This window comes from Pteropus vampyrus, unplaced genomic scaffold, assembly GCF_000151845.1.
Source record: "Pteropus vampyrus isolate Shadow unplaced genomic scaffold, Pvam_2.0 Scaffold20, whole genome shotgun sequence".
Classification (NCBI taxonomy): Eukaryota; Metazoa; Chordata; class Mammalia; order Chiroptera; family Pteropodidae; genus Pteropus; species Pteropus vampyrus.
Window position 1 is genome coordinate 4,964,016 of NW_011888801.1, and position 11,002 is coordinate 4,975,017.

At 46.8% G+C, this 11,002-nt stretch overlaps 1 protein-coding gene across 3 annotated transcripts in view; it reads right to left on the reverse strand.

The window, feature by feature from the left end:
* The window catches only part of DLG5 (discs large MAGUK scaffold protein 5), a 115,606-nt gene that overhangs the window by 68,411 nt on the left and 36,193 nt on the right, over window positions 1–11,002 (reverse strand). For 2 of the 3 annotated variants that reach the window (XM_011355317.2, XM_011355316.2), the window contains exon 2: window positions 1,657–1,725. The exons of the other annotated variant lie outside the window; for it this stretch is intronic. In XM_011355317.2, the coding sequence (XP_011353619.1) occupies window positions 1,657–1,725 (69 nt within the window). The remainder of the gene's footprint in view (window positions 1–1,656; window positions 1,726–11,002) is intronic. 3 annotated transcript variants of the gene reach the window in all.

Sequence of the window (11,002 nt, forward strand, 5' to 3'; positions counted from 1 at the left end):
AGGGAGCAAAAAAGGGTGAGACATGAGAGGGGCAAGAGGTGCCCTTAGGCTCCACCAGTTCAGTTTTACAAAAGCCTCACCTTACCGCTCTCCTTATCCTGACCGCCCCCCACCACATGCACTTCCTGAAAGGTGGTCCCAAGTTCAAAAATCGGACGATCCCATCATTCAATCAATGTGTCTCATGGATCCAAAGTAGGAAGGATGAAGTGATACTCAGCAGCTCTTGACTATGGTCCCAAGAGTCCTCCCTGAAGCCTAAACAGGATAAAGGAGCCTGTGAGGGGCTGAATTGTGTCCCCCCAAAAGATGATCAAGTCTTAATCCCCAGTAAATGTGAATGTGACCTTATTTGGAAATGCGGTCTTTACAGATGATCAAGTTAAGATGAGGTCATACTGGAGTATGGAGGACCCCAAACCAATGACTGGTGTCCTTTTTAAGAGGGGAAAACTGGAGACAGACACACAGGGAGAACATCATCTGAAGATGAAGGCAGAGACTGAGGTGATACATCTACAAGCCAAGGAATGTCAAAGATTGCCAACAACCACAAGAAGCCCGGAGAGGCCTGGAACAGATCCTAACCTAGTGCCTTCAGAGGGGGCATAGCCCTGCCAACACGGCACCTTGATCTTCAAGACTTCTAGCCCCCAGAACTGTGAGAGAATACATTTCTGTCTTGTAAGCCACTCAGTTTGTGGTACTTTGTTATGGCAGCCCTAGCGAATAAATGCAGTACCCCACTACTGTACCTGTCTTCCCTTCTCATCCCTCTGACCTCACTTATTCATTTAACTGTTTCCCCCATAGACCCTAAGACCCACAAGCACAGGCACCACACCTGCCTCTTCACCACATCCCAAGCCCACTTCTGGCACACTGGAGGCGTCTGTAACGATAGTCAATTAACACACGAAAGGTCTGCTCTGGCTAGCTGTGGAATCTCTGGCAACAGACTCCCCTCCGTCTATATGAAGGAAAACCAAATAAATAGACCAGATAATCTCTGTGAGCCTTTCTGACTCAAAAACTACAGGACTCACCACTAAAGGTGTATCTAACCATCAAGGTCAGATCAGAACACCAGAAACCACACTAAGAGTATTATATAGAGGGCATGTAAAAGGCAGTGTGTCACAGAAGTATGGGACAGCTGTAGGACTATGACAACCTTTCTGCTGGGATGTCTTCAGTGAAATGAAAGCACACTATGGGCTTCTGGAAACATATCCATTCTAGCATGGACTGGCTACTCCTGTCCCTAAGGCAACAACTGCAGTGGGCTGTCCCTGTTTACAAAGGACAGCATCAAAAGGGGCCAGTCTCATGGATGGGTGGCTTTGGATGGGTGGGGCAACAGGCTCACTGATAAGTCTTACGCCCTGAGTAGGTGAAAAAAACAGCAATATATGTGCCTCTCCCAGCACCCACCTCCCTTCCAGTGCTGGGGCCAGATTTTTGCCCTCCTCCATTAAGAGCAGGTTTTGCTGATTAGAGAAGATGTGAATGGAATCAACGGAAGCTGACCCCATGAGTGATTTGAAAGGTGAGGGCCAACTTCCCATCCCACGAATCCAGGACTGCCCTGGCTCACACCCACACCCTTTTCCTGCCTGGTGTAGAAAGAGGGGTATGTGGGAAGGTGGTACTCACCCACACTGCTGAGGGAGCTGCTGCTTTCTGAGTCTGAGGGCATGATGGACAAGACGCTGTAGGTGGAGCCTGGGGACAGAAAGGGAAACCATTTGTTACTAACTCCAAAGGGGTCTCTTGTCTATGCCCCAGACCACTGTCAAACCAATGGATCTTCAGTCATCACCAGGCTGAGTACCCACACTGCACCAGGGACTGGAAATCAGATTCAAGGGGCCAAGAAGGGGAGGTGCGGTCAGCAGGGCCTAGTGTTTGGTGTTTCTGCCTCACCTCCTGCCACCCTTTTGCTCTGGAGACCGATCTATGCACAGGTAGAGGGGAACCTGGCCTCGGTCAGCTGGCTTCTTGTTGGGATACCTGAAGAAAAGCTTAGCAAGGGAGCAACAGGTCCCAGGTTAAATAGAGTCCAGAGAGTCCCAACAGATTTTTATCAGTATGACTCTGGCTTCCATGCAGAGGGTAGCAGAGCATAAATTAAACATCTGTGGACTATTTGTTCTTTTTGCCTGATGATTCTGCTCTTAGTATTCAAGCTCAGTCCTTAATAATTTAGCCAGTATTTGCCCCCTTACTAAAAATTACTCATGAAATTATCAGCAATTACGTTGTCATTAAAGCATCAGAGAAAATCTCTGGGTCAGGAAACCCAGTTTCTGAACCCAGCTCTTATCCACGTGTGAGTAGCTGGGTGACGCTGGGCAAATTGCTTCAGTATTCTGAAACTCTGTTTCCTGGTCTATAAAATAAAGCAGTTTAACCAGATAGCTTACAAGGTCCTTTCCCCTGTCCCATTTTAGCAATTACATTCTCCACTGATTAATGAAAAAAGAAGGTATGCTTTGTTTATCAGGTCTACAAGGGACACAAAATTAAGAGGGTGCGAAGACTCAGACTAAATTGAGAGTCAAAAAAAGCACAACGTGCAGAGATGGTGGGTCAAAAAACCAAGAAAATGGGAAGGATGCAATGTTTTGTTCTAGAACCAAAAGAATTATACAATGAAAAGGTATATATACAGGGCAGAGTGAGCCAGAAATGAGTGAGCCAGAGATGAGATTTTAGTCGTAAGGCCTTTGAACAAACCTTAGGACTTTAGTGTCAGAAAGTGGCCAAGAATTACTGAGATTTTGGGCTCTGAGACCAGAAATGTTGGGGACAAGTTTAAGGGGTTCTTTCCCATCTCAGCTCTTGACAAGCCACCTATGTGTGCACACTCTCAGGAGGGAAAGAAGAGAGATAAAGAGATGGGGGTAGATAGGAGAGAGGGAGAGAAAGAGACACTCATGGCGAGGAGGAGACCGCCTGGGGACAGAAGAGACCCCAGGGAAGATCTAAGGGGAGGACATGAAGACCACACATGGAGGACAGAGAGATGAAGAGCCGTGGTACAACAGTGCACACGTGAGCTAACAGGTGTGCCCACCTGAAAAAGAGATGAAAGGGGAGAGAAAAAGAGAAAACAAGAAAAAAGGGACTTCGGTAAAAACTAAAACGGTGGCCAGGAACGAACGTTAAAGCATTTTCTGAGAATCTCTGAAGAACCAGTGGGTGTTTAGCATGGACTGTAGAGGATGATTAGGGGAGTAGGCAGGTGTTTTGTCTTCCGGTAGGACCGCCAGAAGGGATTCAATTTGTTCATTACAGCTTCCAGCAGCAGAACTGGCAACAGCAAGTAGATGCTGGAGAAAGCTGCAGGTCAGGATGGCCTAACAGGCAATGCTGCCCCAAGATCCCTGGCAAGGATATCAGAGGGGAATTCGCACATAATTTGAAGGAAGATAGAACCAGAAAAATGAAAAATGAATAGTAATGTTCAATAAAAATACCCCTGTACTTCAAGTTCAACCCACACTATTCATTTTACTGTCCATTCAACACTTCTGCATTTTTGTCTTAAATAATGAGCATCTCAAATCGTCACTCTCCCCAGATCGTAAATGTTAAGCATTGTGTAAAGATCTGTGAACTAAAGTCAGATGTAATTCAGGCAATCCATTGATGTCTTCTAAGAACAAGAGTAGAACATAGTGCCTATATTTTTAAACTCGACTGCCATCTTCTTATCTTTTTTTTTTTTTTTTATGGGGGCAAGGAAGGCTCGTCGGCTGGTATGTTGGTGGACTGTTTTCAAAAGATGCCTCCTTGGAAAAGCAGGCACAAATAAACTCTCCCACTCACACCTAATCCTGCTCGCAACACTGAGAACACCCAGCTGGTGCTCCGGTAGATGCTCCCTGCAGGAACGTCTTGCTTCTTTCTCATTATTGGCATCAGCAGTGTCCCATCTTCCAGTAAACCACCCCTCCTCTTCAGACTGTCGCTCTCCTCCCCCATGGCAAGTTTCCACTGTTAATTAAACTTGGCACACACCCTTCTCTCTCTTCTCCCATCTCCTGCCCTGGCTGGGGGAGTCAACTGACCAATCAACGCATTCTGTTCCTCTTCCTTGACCCTAAAGTCCTGAAAGGGATCTGGGGCCTGACCTAGGGGGCAGTGTGACATCTCTGTCTGCATCTGTGGTTATCACTACCCCCAAGTCAGCCGGCAGGGCTCCTGGGATCTAGGGGTGGGGGCCAGCAGGGAGCGATTAAAATTGGACAGGGTCCAGTTTTTACAATGTTCCCAGGGCCTTAGACGTCATTCGGGGGGGGCGGAGGGGAGGCCCAAAGACGATGTTGTCTTGGTCATGCTTTGTCTCTTCAGCTATTGTTGTCTTAAAAAGCTTGTGTGGTCAGGACTGTCGGGAAAAAGCAAAGGAGTCACTCTCCTCCAAAGTCACACGGTGTCCTTTCGAAGCCGGTGCTTCTGAGGAGCGGGTGCTGGGAGTCAACTGCCTCTGAGGTTTCACAATCGAGAGGCCAACAGGAGTTCTGTCTCACAGGCATGCACTTCCCTGCCCCTCACAGCCCCATCACTCTTGGCCACGTGAGAGACAATTACCCCCAAGGCTCCCTGAAGGCACCTGCACCCCACCTGCACTGAAACCTAAGGCAGATACTCCACCTCATGGAGAGGCCCAGAGTAACGAGCTTCCCCACCGAACTGCCCCCAGGCCCTCCTCTTCCACCCCTCATACCCACAGGCAGCAGGCACTGTCACTTAGGGCGCTCCCCACAATCTCATGCAACCCTGTGCAGAGGTCCTGAAAGTCAGAGGATCTGACACATTTATAGCAAAGGAGAGCAGAGCATGAGTCCAGGTTTTCATGGCAGTGTGGACCAGAGAAGGGTTCTTTACTGCCACAGGAATTACCTGGGGACCTGCATAAAGTGCAGGTACTGGCTGGGCAGATAGAGTGAGGCCTGAAACTCTACATTTCTAACAAGTGCCCAAGGAACATGGTCCATGGACAGAATAAATGCGGGACACCAAGGCTGACCAGAGTCAGCAGATGGGATGCAAACGAAAGCCATGGCAGAAGCCCTGGGAGAGAACCAGCAAACTCTTTGAGACTAGCCTGGGCCACGTACTGTGTCCTTCCCAAGAGCCCAGCAGGGTCCCTGCTAATTGTGTTTCCTTTATGACTCAGCCCCATCGGATCATAGAGATCACTTCAAAAGAACTTCCACTAAAATCACTCTAGCGATAACGCAGACTATGGGGCACAAGAGACAGAAGAATTTCCCCTAACACAGCCCTCCATTCACCTGGAGCTTGTCAAGGCCACAGTGACTCACACTTTCTCCCTGTGAAACCTACAATGCGGGGGGGACTCGTTTCAGCCTTGAGCCAGCACGCAGTCCTCCCTGAGCTCCCAGGAGGGTAAAGAGAGGCTGGCCTGCCTATCCGACTTGAGACAGCTCTGGTCTGGGAGGACATGCAACCTCACCCCAAGCACCTGAGAAGGGAGAGGGAGAAGGCAAGCTACCATCCCCTCAGGGCTCAGTGACAGAGTGGGCAAGTGCTGCCTGGTCTCAGGGTGAGAGTCACCACCAGGCCACTTGCCTCACCTTGAGACCCTCTCCTAGTTCACACCTGAGGAACCACAACCAGCACACAAATGACAGAGGATGCACATGTTCGCCAGGTTCCCCAACGCATGCCTGAGCCCTGCAAAGCACTAGGCCAGGTCTGACAGAAAAAAGATGAGCAGGGGCTGAGGAGGGTGCGCCACTGCTAGGAGACTCTGGAAGTCTGTGGAAGTCCCTTCTCCTCTCTGAGCCTGGGGCACTCATCTGTAAACCAAGGCTGCAATGACCAGGATACCGATGGGGCGCCAGCCAGCCTGGCTTCGACTCCCAACTCGGCTACTTAGCAGCTATGTGCCCTCAGGTAAGTTACTCAGCCTCTCCCTGCCTCCATGAGCTTATCTGTAAAATGAGATAACAGGTGTGCTTACCTCACAGAGGATCAACTGAGTTCATGTAAAAAGGGCTTGAAAAAGCACCTATGCAGTCAGCATTCCAAGTGTTAGCTGCTGCTGCTATTATGGTCAAATCATGAACCTTCCAACCTGCCCTTCTCAATCCTTTGATTACCTAAATTGAAAGCTGTACTAGAGTGACATGGTCGCACAGTTCACAGTGACAAACTGCTGGACTATACAACCCTCACTAACAACAATAATAGCAGCTACCAGGCACGAAGCACCATTCATGCTGGGATGTGTAAGCGCTGTGTGCGTGTTGTTTTGGTTAATCCCCACTTTACAGAGGAGGAAATTAAGGGTTAGAAAAGTTAAGGAACTTGCTTAAGGTCATGGTAGAGCCACTGAGGGGTCAAAAACACAATACAAATCCAGGCAGTCAAGCCCAAAGTCTGTGCTCCTGATACCTCTATATGATGCTGCTGCCAAGCTCTGAAAGTGGAAGAGCAGTCACGGTGGACTCCATGATTGGAGCTGACCCTGGAGTATGCACAAGCACCCCAGAAGCCAGATCAGCACGGAAGACACACAAGCAGAACCTGTCACCCTGTGCAAGTGAGAAGTCTCAGAGCAGGGCCTCCTAACCTAGACTTATGGTACCCAGAGTAGACTTGTGGCCTCCCTGTCCTCCTCCCCCCACCAAGAGGACACTCACCAGGCATTGTGAGCTGAGCTAGGCATAGGGACTAAAAGTGGAAAGAGAGGGGGAGGAGCTGTGGCTTCATGGTTGTGATGTGTGGCTGCTGCCTGCCCACTCGGGCACCTATGCCCGTGTGGAGACTGGTCCCAGGTCATGGGCACTCTCACTAAAGAGGACCTCAGGAGGTACTAGGAGGATGGGTCCCTTTGGCTATTAAGAAGCCCTCTTGCAGAACCAGGGTTCAGGGTAGACACGCCCCACCCTAAAGCCTCAGCCTCTGTTCCTTTAAAAATATGGCCCAAGGCTATGGACACTGAGACCCAAACTTCAAGGTTGACAAGCCCCAACATTTCAGGGAGATATGGGGTGACTGTGGCCCTGGAACAGAACGGCCACAGAAGCTGGGGCATCTATCAAGGAAGTCCCGCTTCATGCACTCTACACACACACCTCAGGGTGGGGCAATCACCTTCTCCCTGACAGGTACAGAGAGGCTGGCGACACAGACGAGGCTTGCTGTTATCTCTGGGTCAGATGAAGAGTCACCCCCTGGTTTACACAGACTACCCCCCAAAGTATCAGGTTTTTAAGTTAATATTAATAATATCCCCAAACTGAGATATAGCTGCAGTACCCTCCTCAAATTTTTGGAACAAGAATAATGAACTTGCTAAAATATCAGAGTAATGATGCTTATATCCCCTTTTTCGGTGTTCATTATAAGGACCAATAGTCCATCTTTCAACAGGAATGGGGTGGTGAATGAGGTGTCCATTTCCCAGGTAACTCCAAGGTGTACAGTGTGGGGGTGGCATGAAGAACTCAAGCAGGACCTTGTGGGCCACAGAGAGGAGAGACATGGTCTGATTTACATTTTAATAGGATCACTGGCTGCTACATTAAATACTGTCCACAGGTAGGGAAGGGTGGAAGCAGGGAAACCAGTCTGACAGCAAATTCAATAATCCAAGGGAGAAATGCTGGTAGCTTGGATGAGGGTGATAAGAGTGGAGCTAGTGAGAAGTGGCTGGATTTGGGCATGTTTGGGAGGTAAACTGAAAGGATCTGCTGACAGACTAAATGTGGAACACAAAAGAAAGAGATGTTAAGGATGACTCCAGGGTTCTTAGCCTGGACACTGGAAGGATGAAGTTGGCTGTTGCTGAGATGGGGAAGCCTGCAGGAAGAATAGTTGGGGGCGGGGGGTGGGGTGGGAGAGGTGGGGAACCATGAGTTCATGTTTGGCCAAGTTAACCACAGGCACCTAAGTGGAGATGTCAGATAAGCAGTTGGATAAATGGTCTGAATTTCAGGGATAAGGATGAGACTACGGATATCATTTGGGAACTGTCGACATATGATCAGTATTTAAAGCAATAAGACTTGATGTGATAACCCAAGGAGGGAGAGTGGACAGAGAGGGCAGCAGAGAAGTCCAAGGAACAAACCCTGAGCACTGGGGGCTGAGGGATGAAAAGAGGAATCAACAAAGAAGACAGAAGAGAAGCAGGCAGTGAGGTAGGAGAGAGCCAACTGGCCAAGTAAAGGACATGAACACAAAAGTATGCAACTAGGGGCTTAGAGAAATGGCCTCATATGCCCAGGATGCCCTGGATACACAACCCTCCTGACTTCTGATCGAACTGTACCTGTACTCCGTTCACTCCCTGAACGTCCCTGGGTATCAAAGAGACTGATATAAATGAGTCAGGAAGTGTTATGAAGAGCCATCAACATACAGTAGGCACCTGACATGTTTTGGCTCAAGTTTTTCTTGAATATACTACACACTCTGACTACTCACAGTAGCTAACATTTTTTGAGTACTTGTCACAGGAAAGGCACTATTTATAAGGATTATTTCACTTACTATTCCTAATAACCACACAAAATAACTGTAACAACTTATTTTCTAGATGGCAAAATGTAGGCTCAGAGGGGCCAAGTAACTTGCCCAAGGCCACAAAGCTAGTAAGTGATGTATCCAGATTCAGACACGATTCTTATCTAACTCTATACTACCTCCTTTCAAACAAGATCAGAAAAACGGAAACTCACCAATTTCTTGTCCCAACAGACAGCAGAGGATGTGAGCGGCCATACCCTGCTCAATGACAGCCTTGAGGTGAAAGGCATCTAGGAGTCAGAACTGATGGGTCAGTAATTTTGACAAGCAACTATACCAGGAAGTGGCTTGTGGGCCAGCATTCAGCACTGTGGCCAACATTATCTTTTCCAATAGTGGAAAGGAAGAAAAGGAAGAAAGCTGGTTCTAGTCATCTCTGCTGTACCTTAGCTGCCAGCCTTGTACTCTGCTCCTGGCTTCAACCCCTTCAACCCTGTCACTCCTCTGGCCATCAGCTACTCTGGTCTGCCCAGAGGAGACAAGTACAATCTCTGGAACAAACTAGATAAATATTTCCATCCTGGCTTAGAAGGCAGCAGGAAATAGAATGAACCAATGGGGTTTTGGGAACCTGATCATGACTCTGATGCTCAGACTGAATGCAAAAGAACTGCAAGAGGTGTCTCTCTCCCATTGTCTCCTTAATGTGACATCATCCCCCAAATGACCATTTTCCATTAAATTCAAATCAGGGTAAGCTGAGGAGTCAGCCATAGGAAATGACAGCTCAGGGAACAGCCCAAGTCTCATGGAGTCAGCTGGAAAATGAACAAAGACATGACACCCTGGGTTGGACAGGTCAGGAGCATTCGGTCCACAAAGGCCAAAAAGGACAACTGCAAAGGAAAGGTCTTGTCTTCATCGGTAATGAGCTACTGTTTCTGTCCCCTCTCCCTTCAACAGCGTAAACACCTACCTCCTTATCTGCTTTGTGTAGTGCCTTGAAAATTACTGACCACCAAGGCAACTCAGCCTGGGTCCCCATGAGATCATGGATAACTGCTCACTTCCCCACTGCCCCCTACAATATTCCTGCTGACTTTGAACCCACCAAGACCCCTACCGCATGGGTGGGAGGCACAAAGTGACTCTGCACAGTGAAAAGGGCACAGGATCAGGAGCTGGATGGACCTGGGCTCTCCCTGGTTTGGCTAACTAATGGGTGACCAGAGGCAAATAATTTTTCTGAGCCTCAGTTTCCTCATCTGAAGGAATGAGGCTATAAAAAGTCTTTATCTGTATTTCACAGGTTGTTATGCCGAGCAAACAAAATAACATGTTGAAAGTACTTTTTAACTGTAAAGGAACTGCTCGAAAATGTTATGTTCTAACCTGCTCTGAAGACCCAAGTCTCATCACTCCCAGACTTCACTGCTAATCTTTCCCAGTTTCCTTCATACCTCTACTCTTTACTGCTAGCCTCATCTCTTCCCAGAAACACCTTTTTCTCTACTCTTACCTCAAAACACAAACAACAACAACAAACACAAGGAAATGAATAAAAGATTTAAGGGATTTAAGATGCCTATGTGACCTAAAGTGATCTCCAGACTCGATGCAAAATCCCTACCAACATCCTGATGGCATTTTTTTGCAGAAATAAAAAAGCCCATTCTAAAATTAATATGAAATCCCTCCAAGTAGCCAAAACAATCTTGAAAAAGAATTAAAGCTGGAGGATTCACACTTCCTGATTTTGAAACCTACTACAAAACTACAGTAATCAAAACAGTATGGTACTGACATAAAGACAGACATACAGACCAATGGAACAAAATAAAGAGCCCAGAAGTAAACCTTTGCTTAGATGGTCAAATAATTTTTAACAGGTGCCAAGATCACTCAATGAGGAAATAACAGTCTTTTCAAGAAATGATGCTGGGAAAACTAGATATCCACATGCAAAAAACTGAATTTGGATCCTTATCTAACACCATATACAAAAACTAACTCAAACTGAATCAAAGTCCTAAAGACAAAAGCTACAACTATAAAACTCTTAGAAGAAAATATAGGGCAAAAGCTTCATGACAATGGATTTGACAGTGATTTCTTGAATATAACATCAAAAGCATAGGCAACAAAAGGAAAAATAGACATATTGTGCTGCATTAAAATTTTAAAATTTGGTCACCAAAAGACACCATCAACAGAGTATAAAGGCAATGCACAGAATGAGAGAAAATATTTGCGAATCACATATCAGATAAAGGATTACTATCAAAATATATAAAGAACTCCTAAAATTCAGCAATAAAAAAAACCTGATTAAAATATACCTAATATGGTGGTTTCTCAAATGAATTAAACAAATATTCCTCCAAAGAAAATATAAAAACAAACAAAGAGAAAAAATATAAAAACACCCAATAAACACATGAAAAGATGCTCAACATCACTAATCATTAGAGCAATACAAATCAAAACCTCACTC